Here is an 18,491-nt window from a genome sequence, read left to right on the forward strand (position 1 = left end):
GGTCCATGGTAACTCTTTCTCTAAGTACACCATGTGGGAAAGTTTACTGAATATATATGCGCATGAAATACACAGCCGTGTAAGTCAGTGTCATTGTGAACCAACAAGGAGAGGGGGATGTGGTTTAAATTCAGGCTGCTACTGGTTGCAGTGATAAGACAGTCTACTCTAGTGAACATGTTATGAAAGAGGAACAAGGGAGCATGTTTTCTTGGGGGAGATAGAAAGGTGTGTGACTGGAATACCAAGTGAGAGGTGTGAGGCCTCTCGCTAGGCTGCACCTTATGCCAAATAATCCCTTTGGCAATGCTGCTCAGAGGAGGCGGCATGGCAATGGCGGATGTTTACCAAGAAAACATGCAGGGCTGCGTACAGATATGCAGCTGTGTGTGTATGTGTGTGTGTGTGTGTGTGTGTGTGTGTGTGTGTGTGTGTGTGTGTGGGTCCAATGAACACCAGCCAGCTCTTTTGTGAATAGTACAAGAACTCTACAGGAAATCTTCTCTGGCAGCTTCTCCTCTTACAGAATTACATTTGTGGAACAAACAATAAATGAAAAAGGTATTTTTATGAAGCCAGGGCTAAATAACAAACGGTACTTTGCTTATTCCCTCTGCTGGAAGGCATCTGCTGTGACTGCTGCCGTAATTAATCGCAATGAACGACAACTACAGAGCCCGGAATGAGCTGCGCTGTGACTGCATCCAAAATACACCTAAAACTATGTGCAACTTGGCTATCTCTCAACATGCTTTAACACTATCTGACACAGCCTCTGACCTCCTGAGCTTCAGTGAGAGAAACCAGACAATAAAAAGGCCCAGATTTCGATATATGGAAGATTCTGTTGAGGTGTTGGAGAGGTTGAAGGCCTGTATGAAAGCTGGCAGTATCATTAACAGAGGGAGGACTTTGATGTGTATTGTTTGTATTATAGACATAAGAGCTGTGTTCCATATTGTTGTTTGTGTTGTCATCTGTTCCTTTAAGGGCAAAACAGGTCATTTTGGGGTTATGAACCATAATCAGTCTCGTTTAAACAAATTTTGAAGTAATAATTGGATATTTTGGGAAATTCTATTAACTATTTCTTGCAATCTGTCTATTAGGTATGATGCTATAAACAGACGCTGGTTGGCTTAGCATAAATACTAGAAGCAGAAGAAAACAGCGAGCCTGGCTCTCTCTAAGAAAAACCTCCATCTAACATCGCCAAGGCTCTCTAATTAACACTTTGTATCTCGTTTGTTAAATCCCTGTTCAAAGTCTGGAGTCTGGTTGTGTTTCTGAACTTTGAACAGAGCCAGGCTAGCTGTTTTCCCCAGCTGCACGTCTTCATGGTAAGCTAAGCTAAGCTAAGTGTGTGGTATTGATCTTCTCTTATACCTCTCAGCAACAAGCATTTTTCCCAAAATGTCAAACTATAGCTGCATCAAAAAAAAGAGAGAGAGAAAAAAGCGACCCTTGGGTTTACATTAGGATGACGGAGTATGGGTTTAAATAATCAATAAAATGTCTTTTAAAAGAGGAGAAACTAAACGCAGACAATTAAAACACAGGCTTTCCCCTCTTGCTTTATTGCTGTGCTCAAATTGCCAAAACATCCTGTTCTGCCCTTTGCTGAAACAATACTTCTAATTCATGACTTATACTAAAACACAGACACAATGACTCTGCTACCTACAAACAGACTGGAATGGAGCATCTAAATGAATGGCATGAAAAGCATCGAACATGACAAATGAGAGTGTTCTTTCCACTTACCCTCTTTTTTGGTGTGAACCGCAAATTATAAAAGAGAAAGCAAGATGACGTACAGGCTTCTGATGATTCACTTCTAATACTGCTAACAGCTAAAGCATTTCAAGCCGGTCTTTAACTCAAACTTGTTAAGAAAATGTGTACTTGTGATGTTTATTACACCACAAACACGGCAAAATGTATGGATTATGCTTTTTATCTTTTGCTCGAGAGTGATGATTTTGTTGTCGTAGTATTATGTGTAAGTAAATCCTGCGTATTCCTCACCTTGCCGTACGACCAGCCCAGCTCGATTTTGTTCATGCCCCACAGCTCGTGGATGTTCTCAGCCAGCCTGTCTCGAACCTTCTCTAAATGAGGCGGCATAACGATCTGAGGGAATAGGTGTGGGAAATGTAAACAGCGAGAAGGTTATTAAAATCTTTATCCCGGGAATCAGCGCCGCTCTTCTCCTGTTAGTTTACCTGGCTGGTTTCAACAGGCGTGGGGATGAAGGAGGCCTGCGACAAGAACTGAGCGGTGCCCAGCAGATCTCGGACTCCATCCATGTCCCTCTTGTACTCTTTCACCGGCTCCACCTTCATTTTCTCTTTCGGCAGCAGGGCTTCATAGCACGGAGCGTAACTTGATGGAGGCAGGAACTTAAAGTCGCCGTGACGACCGCCCAACAGGAAACGCACCCTAATGAGATCAAAAGTTGGTCATTTGTTGGCTTATTCTATTAACCTACACACTAAACATGTAGGGATGAGGAGAAGACTGTGTATGTGTAATCTGTATATTTAATCATAAGTGTTAATCAGACAGCGATTAATGAACGAAGCAGCCAGTGAGAAGAAAACTATCCATGCAGCTAAACGGAACTGCTCTTTCCTCCTCTTCAATCTGTTCCAGCCACTGCTCTAACAGGGACAAGTTTAGCTCTGAGACTGAAAAGAAGAAAAAAAAAACCCTGTCTCAGGCCATCACTGTGAAGAGGCTCTCCTGAGGCCAACCAAAAATAGCTCCTCAAGTAGTAGCGGTGACGCAACCAAGCCCATTCTGACTGTAGCCCTCAATTATTGAGTGGTGAAAGATGTGAGGCTGTCATTTTCTGGCACGTTCAAATCCGTGGAGACGTTCACCCTGTTCAGTGGGTCAGCTTCAAGTACAAGATCCGAGGCGTCATAACCCACACAAGAGCGGTTATAGGGTGGCCTTCTCCATGTGAAAGGCAGAGTGTTAACTCCGCAAATCATGACTAGTGAGCGATAGATGAAATACAAGCTGACTTTTTGGATCAATTACAATTAATATTATTCGAAAAATTCTATAAGCTTTTGATTTCAACTCCTTAGTTGTGAAAAGAAGCGTCTGGCAACATCACTGCATTGTAGGAGGAAGATCCACATTTCTACGAGCCAGTGGTGGAGTTAGCAGTGACGATGACCGCTGTAGAGGGGATTACTAAACTAAACTTAGACAAGAACAGAGTAGAATAGAGGAGCAGAGCAGAAGCTTGAAAAACACGAGCAGAATCAAACTTATCGAACTTATACTGTAAAAGAAAAACCCTATTAAGGCTTTTAAGTGTGGCAAAGTTTCTAGAATAGAAGACATGAAGGCGCACAACTGCTGTCTTTTTTCCTTCTGTTTTAGCTCCACGAATATCACCATGGTGATCCCCTGACTTTTCCTCTAGCGCCACAATGATGTTGACATTTTTATATTTTATTGAAATGTCTCAACAACTGCTGGATGGATTGCCATGAAATTTGGTGCAGACGTTCATGTCTCATCGGGATTAAATGTAATAAACTTGGGTGACTCAGGACCTTCCAGCATCGTTGAAAGAGTCTACCCTGATTCCTTCATGAAACACAATTCGCTGAATCACACGCAGCTCTTAATTCCCTGCCCACTGCTCACAGACCGTCAGGTACGGTATTACATTTTGAGAATTCATTTCATGAGGCAATAAGGGCTGAATTCACTTTCAAGTGGCTTATATGACCAAATAAAATCACACTTGTCTCTTGGTGTCGGGTGTCTCTGGGCTTCAAAGAGTAAAAGCTGGTAATGCAAAATGCTGCTTCGCTCCACAAAGTCAGAGTCAATCATGGGATCATGGGAAGAACTGCTGGAGCTTGAAATTCTGTTTTAAAGTCTTGTCAATCAGGCCATCTGCAGTTGCCATGGCAACAGAGCAGCGCATGAAGCCAGACGATTTTACCTGTGTCCATTCTGAGGGCCTTCAGGATTAATGAGTTTGGACCAGAATGAGTAGGTGGATTAGATGCAGGCAGTGTTTGTGTGTGTGTGGGTGTGCCGTATATACAGTATATGTATGCTGTATATTTCTTCTGGCTTGAGCCTGTCTGTCTCATCTGATCTGTGCTTCCGCGGAGCTCATTCATCACCCAGGAATTTCAGGGAGCCTGTTCGTCTCAGACAACACACAAGAGAAACAAATAAACACTCACTTGACCCCTGCAGAGAAGCTGACGACAGGGAAGAAGAGGCCGTCTGTGTTGAAATTTTCAAACATGCCCTGAACTGGCTGTCCGTTGATCCTGAAAGAGATGCTGGGAGCGCCCAGGTCCAGACAGCAGCTCACCACGTCCTCTGAGGTCAGGATGTGCTGGTTCATGGACGCCACTGCTCGCGGGACACGACCTGTTTGGGACACGCACACGCACATTATGTGAAACCTGACCTAGTGAGTGATGCTGGCACAGATCACGTCTCACACACAAACACACACACACAGGACTGAACACACAAATTCATACACACAGTCACACACACTCTGGGCAAGGAGATCGTCCCTGCAGGGTACTGGTTCTGTCTAGACACAACCTGGCTGTAGCCCAGGGTTACCACTCATCTTTAATACATTGGCTGATTATGAGCTGAGTTATACACACACACACAAACACTGAGTGTTTTTTCTCCCCTGACCTGACCAGAGGTGAAGTCCATCAAAACCAAATGAGTAGAGGTCATCTCCGACTCCATTGCCTCCCCATCCCTCTCCTCCTCCGGGGTAGGGAGCGTAGCCTTTAGTGTTGGCCCAGCCCACCCTCAGGTGGGAGGGCTCGCTGGTTACAAAGTGGTCCACCTGGTCAATCATCAGCTCATAGTACCACTTCTTATACTGAGCTGATCCCTCGCTCACTCCCAGGAAGATGTTTGGCCTCATACTGGCAAAGAAGTCACACATGAAACCATTAGTTATCCCTCAGGGGAAGTGTTCCCACACATTCTCACTTTCATTTGTAATGTTATATTACTCTTAAAACTAATGAAAAAGTCTGCCCTCAGGACAAGACGATTCAATTTGCTTCTGATATATTTGATTCAGGAAGCTCCTAAAAAGTGGTGATATCTTGAAAAAAGGCAGAGCAAAGCAGATCATTTCACTAGTGTCAAGAAAATGAGCCAAAGAGATTTGCGAGATAAAAGCCGAGTTAAAATTATCTCACCCTCTCCAAAATACTTCTTTTCATTGTACAAAGACTACAAGCTGCTGGATACTACAAGATAGTAGGAGATTTAAAAGGATAGTTTGTTTTTTTAAAGTGGGGTTGTATGAGGTACTTATTCATAGTCAGTGCATTAGTTATCAGTATATGACGGCCAGCACAACCCCAGTTTGGAGAGACAGCTGGGGTAATGGCAAAACCTGTAGAGACACCTAAAAAAAAGCTCACCTAAAAAATGGCAAAATAAAGCAGTGCAAATGTTGTACACTTGAGTTTTTTTAGATGGACTTTTCTGCTGACCCCGTCCACAGCAGTACATAGCATCTGTGGGGTCTACTGTTGGTAATACACTGACTTTGGATAAGTAACCTCATACAACCCCAGAAAATCCAAACTGTCCCTGTAAAGGTCAAGTGCAATCTCAGTATAAAGTTCTTCAATGTCCAAACCATCACGTCATGGTTGAGCAGTAAAGTCCACAGTCCAATCTAAAGACCATATCGTCGAGAGTGCAGGGTCCATACTCGACATGTAGTTTTAGATGTGTACCGCGTACACTCACCCGTTATGCTAACATGAAGCTAAATGACAGAATAAATTCAGACAGGTTAGCGTTGGATATTTTCCACTTATGCTAAATACTGCTAACTCTGAAACGTACATATTTTCCCATCAAAACATAAACAAAAGATATATAGGAGTATATATACTGTAGGACAATATACTTACTATATCACTCGACCCCCTTAAACTGTTAGCTATGTGTTATTATGCTACAGATTGTGATGCTAGTGACTTCCTGTTTACACTGTTTTGATTGGACAAATCTTTACTGACTACGACATCGCTTATGTTTTAATGGTGCAATCCAATGTAGTAAATCCAGATTGAAAGTAATTTGAATTTACAAAGAACCTTTAAAGTACCTTTCACATAAACTCGAATTCACATATAGCTGGTGCAACCCAGTCCCACACCAATTACAGGCTAGGACTTCAATCACTTGGTAACGAATGAGACCTCAGTACCTTACCTTTAACCACTGCATTTTTTAAATGCAATTATGAAATGAGGATTAATAATAATAAAAAAAAATATCAGAGAAGCATGATGTTGAAAGGAGGTGTGGTGCTTGCATGGCTTTCTAACCTCTGGACATCATTGACCAGCTGGGTTTGCAGCAGCAGATCTCTCTTGGGCAGCAAGTGATCACAGATTAGGTTCTGATTGGTTCGCACAGCTACGCCATTACACACACACAGTGAGCAGAGCACATCCAGAATCTAAAAAAGAAAGCGGAGGCACCAGGGGGGAAAATAAGCAACAGTATCAAGAGGAAGAGCACAACAGTTCCCCAACAACTGATTACACATTGACCTTGTTTCCCCTATTAAACCCTGGATATGAATCCATACCTCTCCTGAAATTACTTATTATCTTTGTCTCCAATCACTGTCCAGGTTGCCGCTCTGGGGACAGTCTCTTTCCATGCAACCACTGCATAATTACTCAGAGATGCTTATTGGGGCCAAAAACATGCCCAATAATATCCCTCAGATGTTGGCTTAACAAAGCCGTAGAATTAAATTGGCCAGGAAGCTCAGCCAAGGGTGACAGGCACAGAGTACTCATCCTTTATCACTGGCCCTTTTCTCCTGCTCACATAGCAAAATGATACATTCAGGCTGATTTATGACCCAGGCCAGCTGATTGCCTGCTCCTGATCTCATTTCACTGTTAAATTGATTGATTCATGATGGGGACACACTGCAACCAAACCCCCAGGAGCCTTCTGTCAAAGATGGAAGTTTGTATGCTGGTAGAAGGTATAAGCACAATGAATTAGTAGCTAAGGAGAAGAAGAGGTGACAAAGAGGCCCAAAGGGAATTGTTATGGAAATGAATGTGCATCCAGTGAAGCATATTGGTGAGCCTAATGAGGAAAGAACTGGAGATGACTGGATGCAAGATAAACAGGCACTTTCAGTGGTTGTTGTGTGCTTTCTTGCCTGACTAAAAGTTTCTGACAACATCCAAGTTACTAGTGTTATTTCACTATGCATCAAAAGAATAGTTTGACATTTTGGAAAGTACACTCATTTGCTTTCTTGCCAAGAGTTACATGAGAAGATTGATGCCACTCTCATGTCTTTAGGTAAAATGAAGCTGGAGAAACAGGGGGGAAACAGCTGGCCTGGCTCTCTGCAAATTATCTTTAAAATCAACCTACCAGCAGCTCTAAAAGTCACTAATTATCACATTTCTTTGATCCATACGAAACCCATAGTGTATAAACAACAATTTTCCATCTAAAGGGCTGGACTATTTCTTGGCTAGGAGCAGCTGCAAAGCACCCAGCTGAGATTCCAGGATGTCACTGGTCTCAGGTAAAATGTAGCTGCTGGCAGACAGATTTTATTACCTTTGTGCAGAGCTTGCTCTTTCCCCCTTTCCAATCTTTATGCTAAGCTAGGCTAAATTGCTGCGGGCTTCAGCTACATACTCACCTTACAGACGTATGCAATTTCTCAAAGCTTATTTCCCAAGATGTCAAACCTTCCTTTAAGAGTACATTTCATTGTTTTATTACCTAATCATAATTTCACCTTTATTTACCACTTCATTCAACATTTTCCTTGTACCTCAACCTCTTTACACATGCAGGTGTATCATTATATTATGTCACAGCAGAGCTAGTACCCCAGATTAACACCCAACCGTAGCAGCACTTCTAGCTGCTCACCTTGTGGTTGCGTCCGTGCTTGTAGAGCAGCGATATGATGGACTTGATGTGTCCTCTCTGTATGATGTTGAGGGCCTCGGGGCTCTCAATTAAAATGCAGTGCAGAACTTCCAGGATGCCTGCACAGCCGCAAATTCATCAATTAGTTAACACCCGCAGAAGAGAAAGACACACCAGAGGACACTCGTCAAGAAGACATCCAGTCTGCATAGATCAACAGGGAACACTCGGTGCTGCTCATACATTCTTCACCATACGTTTAAAAAGCAGAGGTACGTGTCGGATTTTTAAGCATGCAGCGTCATCTTTTTAGATCTTTTAAGACTTGTGCCTGTTTAAGGGCGCAGGGTTACCATTAAAGTAACTGGATCCTTTCGTGATGTCTCTTTGACAGGGAAAATGCAAGTTATCTCACAATGCTGTTTCACTGGAGGCTCAGTACGAGTGAGAATGATAATGAGCGTACCTGACGAAGACTCCAGTCTCTCCAGCTTGCTCACCAGCCAGTCCAAGTTGTTGGAGAACTGGGTGCAGTTGTTTCTGTTCCCTCTAATTAACGCAGCTGTAGGGCACAAGCAAAGTGTGCATGAGTCGAATTTTATGGGAAAGAAGACAGTGTTTTTGTTCAAAGTGGTTTGATGGAAACCCCCTTCAGTCACATCTCAGAACAGCAAACACAATGTCACCCAGAGGTGGACACCTCATGTGCGTGCCCAAAGCCGAGGAACGAGGGAGGCTCTGCTTTGACACCCTAATACATATTAATTTGGAAGATGCCTAAGATAGAGGGAGGGAATGACACAAGGAGAGACAAGACATAAACAAACGCGGACAAACACACCCACATACGTCCTAGCAAAAGAAAAAAAAAGGCAGGGTCATCCAACGCAGACAGACAGGGAAGAAAGGAGGGAGGCATCCCAAATCCACTTAGCGCTGCGCCGGAGCAGGTGTGTGGAGGAGGGAACGTGGTAAGAGAGAGACGTGGCTGGAACACTAATATAAGCCCGGAGGTGAAATCAGTGTAAATAAGAGTGTGAAGGACACACTTGGAGGGCAGAAGGGCTTCAGCGTGGCAGGGTGACAGACACACATACAGGTTACCACATTCTCTTCTTAGGAACGGGACAAATCACGCTCACAATTTCCTGCTCGCAAACGCATCTTTTATGTCGCAAGTGGTGAAGGAAACATTCAAGCAAACATTGTATTTTTCAAATACAGAAGAAGACAGCAGGGTTTCCAGACATAGAGGGAGAGCAAAAAAAAAAATCTATTTTTCCCTGCCAGATCATTTTAGTGAGATACGTCTGTATCCGACGGAGCATATGCTTGCAGTGCGAGAGGTTAAAGTGATTTTGCAAAGGCAGGGCTGATGTCATGCTATGGGAACACAAAGAGCACAGCAAGATCAAGTAAACAAAACAGAAAACGGCGAAGTGGCGAGGATTGACGTGCAATGGATAAAAAGCCATCTGGCCAATAGGGGACAACCAGAATTTTGTGTGTGTGTGGGTGTGCGACGGCTGGTCTTATTGGGCCGATGCCCTGGAACCACATCACATAAACTGGGAAGCTCTTTGTATGCAGTGGGCCACGTGCCACCAAGTCGCTTCCCAACAATGCGAGGATGTTGGAGACAGAGTTTTTCTGGGTGTGTGTCGCCTTGTCTTGATGTCTGAATTCTGGCAAACTCAGAATTCAATTCTCCACCATGAGGCGTCCCTGAATGGCCAGCACGGTTCCTCATCGCCACTGAACCGCCACAGCTGAAGCTGCTTCATCTTCAAACAACAACACTCGTCTCTGTGATTGATTGCAGTGGCGGGTCGATTTAAGCGGGCGTTTGCGCGTGTGTGGGGGAGCAGCGTCTTACCCAGCAGCTCATACAGCAGGTTGAGGATGTCTTTCCAGGCTGCTCCGGCCTCTGACCCGGCACACTCCCCGAAGTGGGCCGCACTGTTGTAGACGTTCAGACGATCAATACAGTTGGACACCAGCGTCAGCATGCCCTAAGAAAATGCACAGCGATGCAACACATGAACATGAAGTAAGCACACATGTAATGTAACACAGGAATTTAACACATTGACATTCCTATTAAACAAAAAAAGCTCTCATTGGTCATTTTTTAACTCTTTTTCTGCCGTATTCAATCAGTCCATCCTGAACGTGGCCCTATGGCTCTTTCCTGTCCCATTAGGTGGTTGTGTTATACCACAGAGAAATATCTGCTATGATCAGATATGCTAAATGGAGAGCGTGAGAAGACAAAATGGATATGCAAGACAATTTATAACGCAAGGAAAAGTCATGAGTCAGCTCTCTACATTGACAAATTAACCTTCTCAATGTAATACATTAAGGGTGGGACATAATTGTGCTATTTTGGTGTATGGTCCTAGAGAGACAGGTTAATAAGATGAGAGATGAATTGCTGAAATATGCAGCAAAAATGCATATTTATTTCAGCATTTCGGCTAATTCCCACTCATGTATGTTGGCTTGATGAGACACATTGTTGGAGGCTGTTAGGGGAGTTTGGATAGTTGACATCGCAGGCCCCCTCGGTGCGGCGGCTGACATTTCGTAATTGATGAAAGCAATTTAGGTCCTAGGGGCTTAGCGGAAAGCTTCAGTGCACTCGGGCCAGCTTCGGGAAAACTTATAACACCAAAAACTGCTGACGCCCTCAAATGCAATAACTTGAAATACATGATGGCATTCAAACACAACACAAAGAATCAATTGCTTTAGTCTTTCGCACACTTTGTCGTTTGCGAGTTTGTGCTGCTCTGGGATCACTCATATGTGCAGCCACTTACTAAAATTCTCTCACTCAGAGGAGAGGGTTTAATATCTTAACACAAAGCAGAACAGCTTGTGTGGTTATTAATTGATATTTCATAGACTGTTTGCCACACCCTCCTGTGTGATGAAACTCACTTCCTGTTTGAATAGATTCTGCCGGTTCTTGAGTGAGCGCAGCTTGATTTGCCTCTCTTCGTGCTCCAGCTCAACGTCAGGGAGCTGGAAATAGGCGATGAGGTCATTGAGGGTTTGGAGCACCTCCTCAACAGGCAGCGAGACCAGTGCCCTGTTCTTCACACCCAGACAATCCAGGTCTCTGCAAGGGAGGGGGGGCACAGACAGAGCACATAAACACTCACACATATTCAACACACACACAAAAAAAAGCCCTTATTCAGACATGACAGCGGTCCTGATCATGCATAGTTTTCAAAATACTCCCATTCATCATCATCAGCTGCAATAACCTTCTGGTAGAGACACTCTAACTGGGCGGCCGAGCAGACTGGATGACTAACACAATGTTGAGCCCACAGGTTCATCCATGCTGAAATGCTGATTTCCGCTGGCTGGCTAAAAATAGCTCCTGTCGTGTGAGTGGGAGGGGTGCGGGGAGATGTATGTGTCACAGGCGGCTGGGGGCTGACAGACTCTCACATGTTGCCGCCACGATTGCCCCGGGCCTGGCCCGGGGGACGGCGGGCCGTTTGATAACAAATAAGGGTACTGGAAGCATCCACTTACGTGCTCGGCGGCTTGCTTTTTCACAGCTGGCCGTGCATAGCCGTGACGATGTTTGCCATTTGGAAACACATGACTGGACCACTGAGTGAGCTGTCTGGGGCTTTGACGCCACGCTCACTCAAAACTCACAGGCCCAGAGCTTAACTCTCCTCTGAGTGCGTTCGCAGTCTGGAGGGACGTTACATCACAATTTGTGTGGACAGCGTGAGAGCCCGTGGGGCTTTGAGATGTCTGGTTTTCAGGCTTCATCCGTGATTTGGTGATGTGGTGCAGTTGAGGACTTCATTATCATCTCTATTAATTACCATCATCAGCATGGCGCTTACGCAACATGTACCAGTGACAGGACATTTTGCAGATTATCCTCATAAAGTGGTTCAAGACAAATGTGAACTGCAATTTGGCTTAATTGGGCAATTTGTGCGATCACGTCAACGCCTGCATTAGCCGGGGATAGCAGCAATGTTTAGCGTACCTGATGAATCGGTTAAAGAGCAGTGTGGTGTTGCGGATGATTCGTGCGGCGCGGGACTCCTCGTGCTGACAGCGCTGCAGGGTCAACCCGTCGTCCATGTGACCTTCAGAATGGAGGCACGCCTCGAGAGGGCAGGAAGAGAGAGAGTGAGACATAGCCATGAGATGATACATGGAGTAGGAGGAGGGGAAAAGGACCAAAAAATGAGGAGGAAGCCATTATGGAGAGAAAGTCCTCAGCCAGCCCTGAGTCAGAGTGTCTGGAACACAGGTGCTGACACTACAGGCGATCTGGCCGTGTTTACACGGAGGACACGTTGTCACGCACGTTACCACGCGCCCACCTCCATCACTTCTGCCACAGTAGCCAAGGGACAAGGTGTGTGTTTATTCAAGGCAGAAATCTGAACTAACAGACAATCATCTTAACCCAATCAACTCATCACCCTCAAAGAAATTATCCACTCAGAGGAATCTGATTCATTTATTAATTTGGTTTCTTTCTGTATGTGCTGTGCATCTGAAGACGGGACAGCGTGTGCTTGTGTTTGTCTCCGCTCACTCGTCTCTTGAGGGGACCCAGACGGGCAGATTTGACATCAGGTGCCTGGTAGGAGAGCCAGAGTCCCGTGGCCACGTGCATGATGAAGCAGAGCGAGTCCCCGTATTTAATCTCCGCCACCCCCATGCCCTCTATGTCCCGCTTGGGGCTCTGCTCCAGCTTCTCCTGCACAAGGGGAGGGACGAGAAAACAAACATGTCAAAAGTTGTCAGTGTGTAACGCATGAGCACGTGAGTGCAATCATAAAATGTCCACATTCAGACATGCTGCGTGCTGATTTGTTCTTAATCATCCGCCAACCAAATGTCAACTGCATCTGCTGTTTATGGCTCAATCAATCACAGTGAGATGATTGTATTTGCTTTGCTGTTTGGATCTGATATAACTGCAACCCATAATCGACATGAGGACTTCAGTGATAAATGGCTTCACTTGTATTCTATAATGCATGCTTGAAGTCCACACTGGAAGGGTCACTAATTGGCTCACAATCACTGTCCATATCTAGAAACTCCATTACGCAGAGTAAGGCTAAATGGTCAGAGTCTGCAAGTTCAGCTAAATTAACATCTATGGCGTAGCGTTCACTGGTCCAGTTATTTCCATTGTCCTTGAAAAATGGTGATTTTCCAGTCCAAGGGGAGTGGGTGGTTCATTTGTAAAGGTTTAGAGGGAATGCTTTGTAATTCCTTTCCAGGCTTGTGTTTAATGAGGAAGTGTGTGTGGTTGAGCCCATGTGACAGAGGTCACCTTGAGGAACGGCTGGGAGTCAAGTGCATATAACTTGTGCCCTTGTGTCCGTGTGCGCGTTTATATCTTAACCTTGGAAGCTCTGAAGCAGAAGGCGGTGGCGACCGTGTCGGACCTCTCCCGGTCCTGCAGCACCAACCCCCTGTCCTCAGTCAGGGCCAGGTAGTGACCGGTGGTCAGGTGACGCAGTCGAAAGGGCTGACCCCAGCGGATGTGGCTCCCACTCCAGCTGTCAAGGTCACACCCACGCATTAAAATGAAACACTTATGCAAACATACAAGCAGACAAAAGTTGTCTTTCATAAGCCCTGGAAGCCTAATATCTGCTCATTAGTTGATCTAAACATTGCAACCAGCTGTTAATTATTCAGCGCGCCATGCGGGAAAATAATTATCAAATAGCTGAAAACATTCCTCTAATTATGCATTTTGTTTCTGTTCAGGAAATTCAAAACACACCGGGGTCAAAAACACAGCAGATGCGACAAATATCATATTTGACACAGGAAGTGAAATGGAAAAAAAGGCTGCATCCCTGTGAGGATGCAAAAAAAAGCCAGGATCAAAGACTGGAAAGAAAGAGGGAGGGGGAGAGAGGAGTAAAAAGACGGAGAGGCCACAGTGCAGCATTAAATCATAGGTAGGGAGAGGGAGGAAAGGACAAATGGGTGAAGAGAGAAAAAAGAGAGAAGAACAGATAGAAAGAAAAAGATTGGGTGGAAACATAGGAGAATGATTGAAAATGAAAAAAAAATAAAAGAAGTGAAACAGCTAGTGAGAGACAGGACAGAAAAGAACAGATAACAGATCATGTGAAACACAACCCACCTGATTCGCAGTGGTTCCAGCCTCCACAAGGACCTGGCCTTGGCACCGGCTTTACCCGTCTCATAGTTGACTATCCTGGGGGATGCCAGAGAAGCATGAGTGGGTGGTCTGTCTGCGCATGCTTTCAATGTCTAGCCACCGCTGATGCTGTCAAGGTCATTCATCCTGGTTTAGAAGAACACCACCTCTTGACTCTCATTTGTCACGCTGATATTTACTGGGAAGACGTTCGACCCAGACACATAACCACACACACTGAAGCATGGGCTGTGTTTACTCTGCCGTCTACAGCGTCACATCCTTCAAACAGAGACATGTGCACCCTGATAACCCACAGCTACACTGTCTATCAGTGATATGGCTGACTGGGCCCAAAGATAAAAGAAATCGCTCATCAACCCCCCCCCCCAACCCCTGGGTGACAGCTTGGAGTGTGTTTGATCCGCCCCAGAAAAGCTGAAGACCTCTAAAAAGCTTGTTCCGTCTGTTGCATTTCAAGGACAACAGTAGGAGAAAAGCCAAAGCTGGAAATTAATATCTAATCCCGCCTCCACATTTCCCGTGCTCCGTTCTAAAAATAGCCCATGTGTGTTTGTGCCCAGGAGGAAGACCCATCTCCTGGCACCTGGCGGAGTGTGAATGGGCCTTGCCCGCTGCTTTGACCCACTTCGAGCCCAGTGTGCCATTTTTCTGCAGCCCACCTCTTCTGCGTTGGCACCGAGCAGCAACGCTGTAGATAAAAATAACACAGGGGCCATTTTGGCTCCCCGGAGAGCCGGGTGTCACGCTGGTCAGAGGCATTTTCACAAAGCGAGGTGGGACCTGAAGGAGCTAACTCACAGGTCGGTTCGCTTCTCGTGTGCTACATAACGGCTTTGCCGCCGCTAAAGTGTGACCCCTAATGCTGCGGTCTGCTCAAGGCTGGCTGCGTTTCGCACCTCTGCTGCTCTTCGCTCTGGTCTGATCCTGGGATGGCCACTACCTCGTCGTGTCCATGGAACAGCCGCATCACATGACCGCCCAACAGGTAGCCTGTTGGAGGAGGAAGGACAGAAGATTTGGATACGGTGACTCTCGACATTTCGTTTGCCCTCTTTGTCGCTGCTTTTGCCTCTGCTGATCACACACGCGAGTGGTAAATTCAGGGAGCACTGTTGCATTTAGGGGTTTTTCTAAAGTTGGCAAAAAATCTAAATCCAGGCAGATCAGATTATGTCAATTTTTATCTTTACATTAACACTTGGAATGGTCGTAGCCTCAGTCATCTACACTTTTTAACCGGAAATAATCAGATTCCAAAAACAGTTAGAAAGCTTAAGCTTTTTATGAAACATCCATTTAACACTGTAACACAGTATAGTCTTTTGAATGTTTGCGGGTCTTTCCTTGGCTAATTAGTGGAAACTTGCACCCATCTTGAGATACACTTACTAATTCACATTCATCTGACAGCCCACACCCACTCCTTTCTTTCTTTTTCATGCAGAAGTTGTGATTTTTTCCCTCTTGAAACATAAAAACCTATAGAATAATGGAGAAAATTATGTGACAAAAATGTGAAGAGAGTGGTCTCTACCTTCTTCTATGTTGCTACCGGAGCAGATGGGATGGACGTTCCACAGGGTTTGCATGAAGGAAGCATCTACCTGGATGTTGCCATTGGAGATGGACAAGTGCTGGAGAAAAGAAGGAAAGATTGCATGCAGCGTCATCATCAGTGACAGTACAGAGGCTGAACTGGTTAATACAGTTCAACTGAAATGATTCAATACAATAAATAAGATCATATTGAAATCTTTTGTTTGTAAATTAATCTCTAGTTTATTTCTTTGCCAGCAGAGTTCATCTTAAGTTTAAAACTCTCTGTAATCACTGATCCAGAAGAAAACTCCAGTCAGAAAACTGACTGACAGATGTCATGATTTCTATCATCTGGGGGGCTGTAATGCTGTGCCTGTGTGTGTGTGTGTGTGTTCGTACATGGGTAGTTTGTCCACAGTTTCTGTGTGTCAGACTCCTAAAAACAAATTTTGTGGCAGCTGCGTCCTGAACATCCTCCCTCCCCAGAGTCCCTCTGCAGCCCTGAGGTGCTGTCCCCGCATACCACTGTGTGGGCGACGGCGGGGACTGACTACCAGATTGACATGGATGACCGTAAGGCGAAAGTGGTCATCTGGCTGTGCCCCTGCCGCCACAGGGTTGTGGCCCACCGCCTGGCTGCTGTCATCAACCTCGTGGATCACAGGGGACATGTTTCCCAGGGTTAACATAGCACAGTGCTATGATGCTAAGCTTAGAGGGCGGGAGGGTCTAATAGCAGAAGAAGCCTATAGCTGAAAAGGTCAGATGAGAAGAGCAATAGGAACATAATCATTATTGATGGCGGTGGGAGGTTTGGGATGTGACCAGGGCGATAACAGCAGAAGCTCATTTGAAATGGCACTGGCAGCAGTCTAAAGAAATCATAATCCACCGAAGCAGACGTTTCCAGTGCAGATCAAATGCTGCTTCATGTAATTGTTAGCGGCCTCGCAGTCATCCAGGAGGAAAACGCTGTTGCTTTTAACAGTAAGCCTCCTGCAGTAGAGAGGTCATGGAGAGAGCGCGGTACGTGGTAACCGGATTGGGATAATCTGAAATTTTGTCACATCAGGGGAAGCACAGTTGATGCTCTCTCACTGAGATCACTACATTATTCACACACACACACAGACACACAGCAGAGAGACACACACATATACATATACTAGCCACAGCTTCAAGGGGCAAATGGCTAACAATAAACTTACAAGGTATCGCTCTGAGGACAAGCTGACGAGGATGAGGTCATCGCCAATCCGCACTTTCTCTCCTTCGGATCTCTGCTTGGAGGCAGGGTGGATCGTCCACCAGCAGGCCTCACCTACAGTGACACACACACACATACACAAATTTATGCTGCCTCCATATTTGAATCTAAATAAGGTGATGTGTTGAACAGTTTTGAGAGCATGACATTTCCCCTGCCACAATGTCATCTGTAATTACTAATAATGCAACAAGGCGAGAGTGGGCAGGAATGAGAATTTGGACACACGTGAATGCACCATGGCAACAATCTCTTTAAGCCACATTGAGGCGACTACTCATCTGCTGCACGGTATGAAATAATAATGCACAGGAAGTCCAGGTATCAGGACACCACAACAAGACTATTGAATGTGCAGCAGAGATGTAATCAGCACTGTGTCTACAGTTCTCCACAGGGAATATTAACCGAGATGCTGGATAAAAAACAAATAAAGTGCAGAGAGAGAGAGAGACATAAAGAGAGAGAGGCCTGAAGACAGCAGAGAGACAGACAGAGAGAAAGAAGTAGACAAAGAGAGCCAGAGCGGTGTGAATGAAAGAGGAAAAAGAGCTGGATGAAAGCAAACTGTGGCAAAGGTTTTTTCTTTTACCTGTTGAATCCTCCTGCAGGCCGACATCAAACGACAGCTTATCTGTCTGTGACCTTGACGTCTTCAAACAGGCCAGGTACTGTGGTCAACAGACACATCAAGTCAACAAAGGGCAGAGCCGTCACACACAAGCTGCTCTGCAGGAGACATTGCTCGCATGCTGCTGTCCGTGTGGCTGTCATGCACTTAAATTGCTAATGACGTTTCAGTCCTGCTCGTCGGGTTTGAAACCGCTGCTGTTATGATGGTGACGTTGATGGCGATTGCGTGCGACCTCTTACCATAGAGCTGAAGGAATGCCGCAGGAGGATGGCGTGGCCGTAAAGAAGAGTCTTGTGTCCGCCGCTCTGCGCCGCCTGCAGACATCATTCACGCACAAAAAAAAAAAACACACAAACACGCGGTTACATGTCAAGCTCGGGCTCCTGACAGACCAGCCCCAGTGGTCTCCTTCCGAATACTTCAATCTACACCCGACGGCCACTGACTGTTGACCTCTGCGAGGACCTTCGCGCCAACGACGATGACCTCAAGCTTGGGGCACACATCTCTTGGGGAGGGTTTGCCACCCCATCTCGCCAATGAAGACATGCAATCTGACTTGCCAGAGGAGATGGTGCTTGTGGCTCCTGTATCCATGAGCGAACAGGATACGGGGTCATCTTTCCAGCATTCCGACTACAGGAATGTGGGAAGGATGCGCAGCTACTGTCAGTCTCCGATGTAATGTCAACATTAGCAGGGAGTGACTCCACCGCTTATGGGGTTGGGTTAAGATGCAGGGGGGGAACAGATGATATCTCTACTGTTAGAGATGCAAAGGGGATAAAGAAGAGTTTCTGCTGTTTTCTTTGGCAAGCAACTCCCATGTTACTCACCTTCCTTATGAGCCTCTAGGAAGCATTAAGGTAAGA

At 45.5% G+C, this 18,491-nt stretch overlaps 1 protein-coding gene across 1 annotated transcript in view; it reads right to left on the reverse strand.

The window, feature by feature from the left end:
* The window catches only part of LOC121618556 (ryanodine receptor 3-like), a 105,345-nt gene that overhangs the window by 54,519 nt on the left and 32,335 nt on the right, over positions 1–18,491 (reverse strand). Inside the window, exons 5-24 of the mRNA XM_041954059.1 lie at positions 18,456–18,470; positions 17,859–17,933; positions 17,578–17,656; positions 16,927–17,039; positions 15,714–15,813; positions 15,076–15,169; positions 14,138–14,212; positions 13,382–13,538; positions 12,560–12,724; positions 11,999–12,120; positions 10,915–11,095; positions 9,845–9,980; positions 8,435–8,530; positions 7,969–8,087; positions 6,375–6,508; positions 4,702–4,943; positions 4,224–4,416; positions 2,226–2,442; positions 2,029–2,133; positions 1,765–1,767 (exon numbers count right to left, since the gene is read on the reverse strand). Coding sequence (XP_041809993.1) covers positions 1,765–1,767; positions 2,029–2,133; positions 2,226–2,442; positions 4,224–4,416; positions 4,702–4,943; positions 6,375–6,508; positions 7,969–8,087; positions 8,435–8,530; positions 9,845–9,980; positions 10,915–11,095; positions 11,999–12,120; positions 12,560–12,724; positions 13,382–13,538; positions 14,138–14,212; positions 15,076–15,169; positions 15,714–15,813; positions 16,927–17,039; positions 17,578–17,656; positions 17,859–17,933; positions 18,456–18,470 — 2,421 coding nt within the window. The remainder of the gene's footprint in view (positions 1–1,764; positions 1,768–2,028; positions 2,134–2,225; positions 2,443–4,223; positions 4,417–4,701; positions 4,944–6,374; positions 6,509–7,968; positions 8,088–8,434; positions 8,531–9,844; positions 9,981–10,914; positions 11,096–11,998; positions 12,121–12,559; positions 12,725–13,381; positions 13,539–14,137; positions 14,213–15,075; positions 15,170–15,713; positions 15,814–16,926; positions 17,040–17,577; positions 17,657–17,858; positions 17,934–18,455; positions 18,471–18,491) is intronic.

Source organism: Chelmon rostratus, chromosome 15 (genome assembly GCF_017976325.1).
Source record: "Chelmon rostratus isolate fCheRos1 chromosome 15, fCheRos1.pri, whole genome shotgun sequence".
Classification (NCBI taxonomy): Eukaryota; Metazoa; Chordata; class Actinopteri; order Chaetodontiformes; family Chaetodontidae; genus Chelmon; species Chelmon rostratus.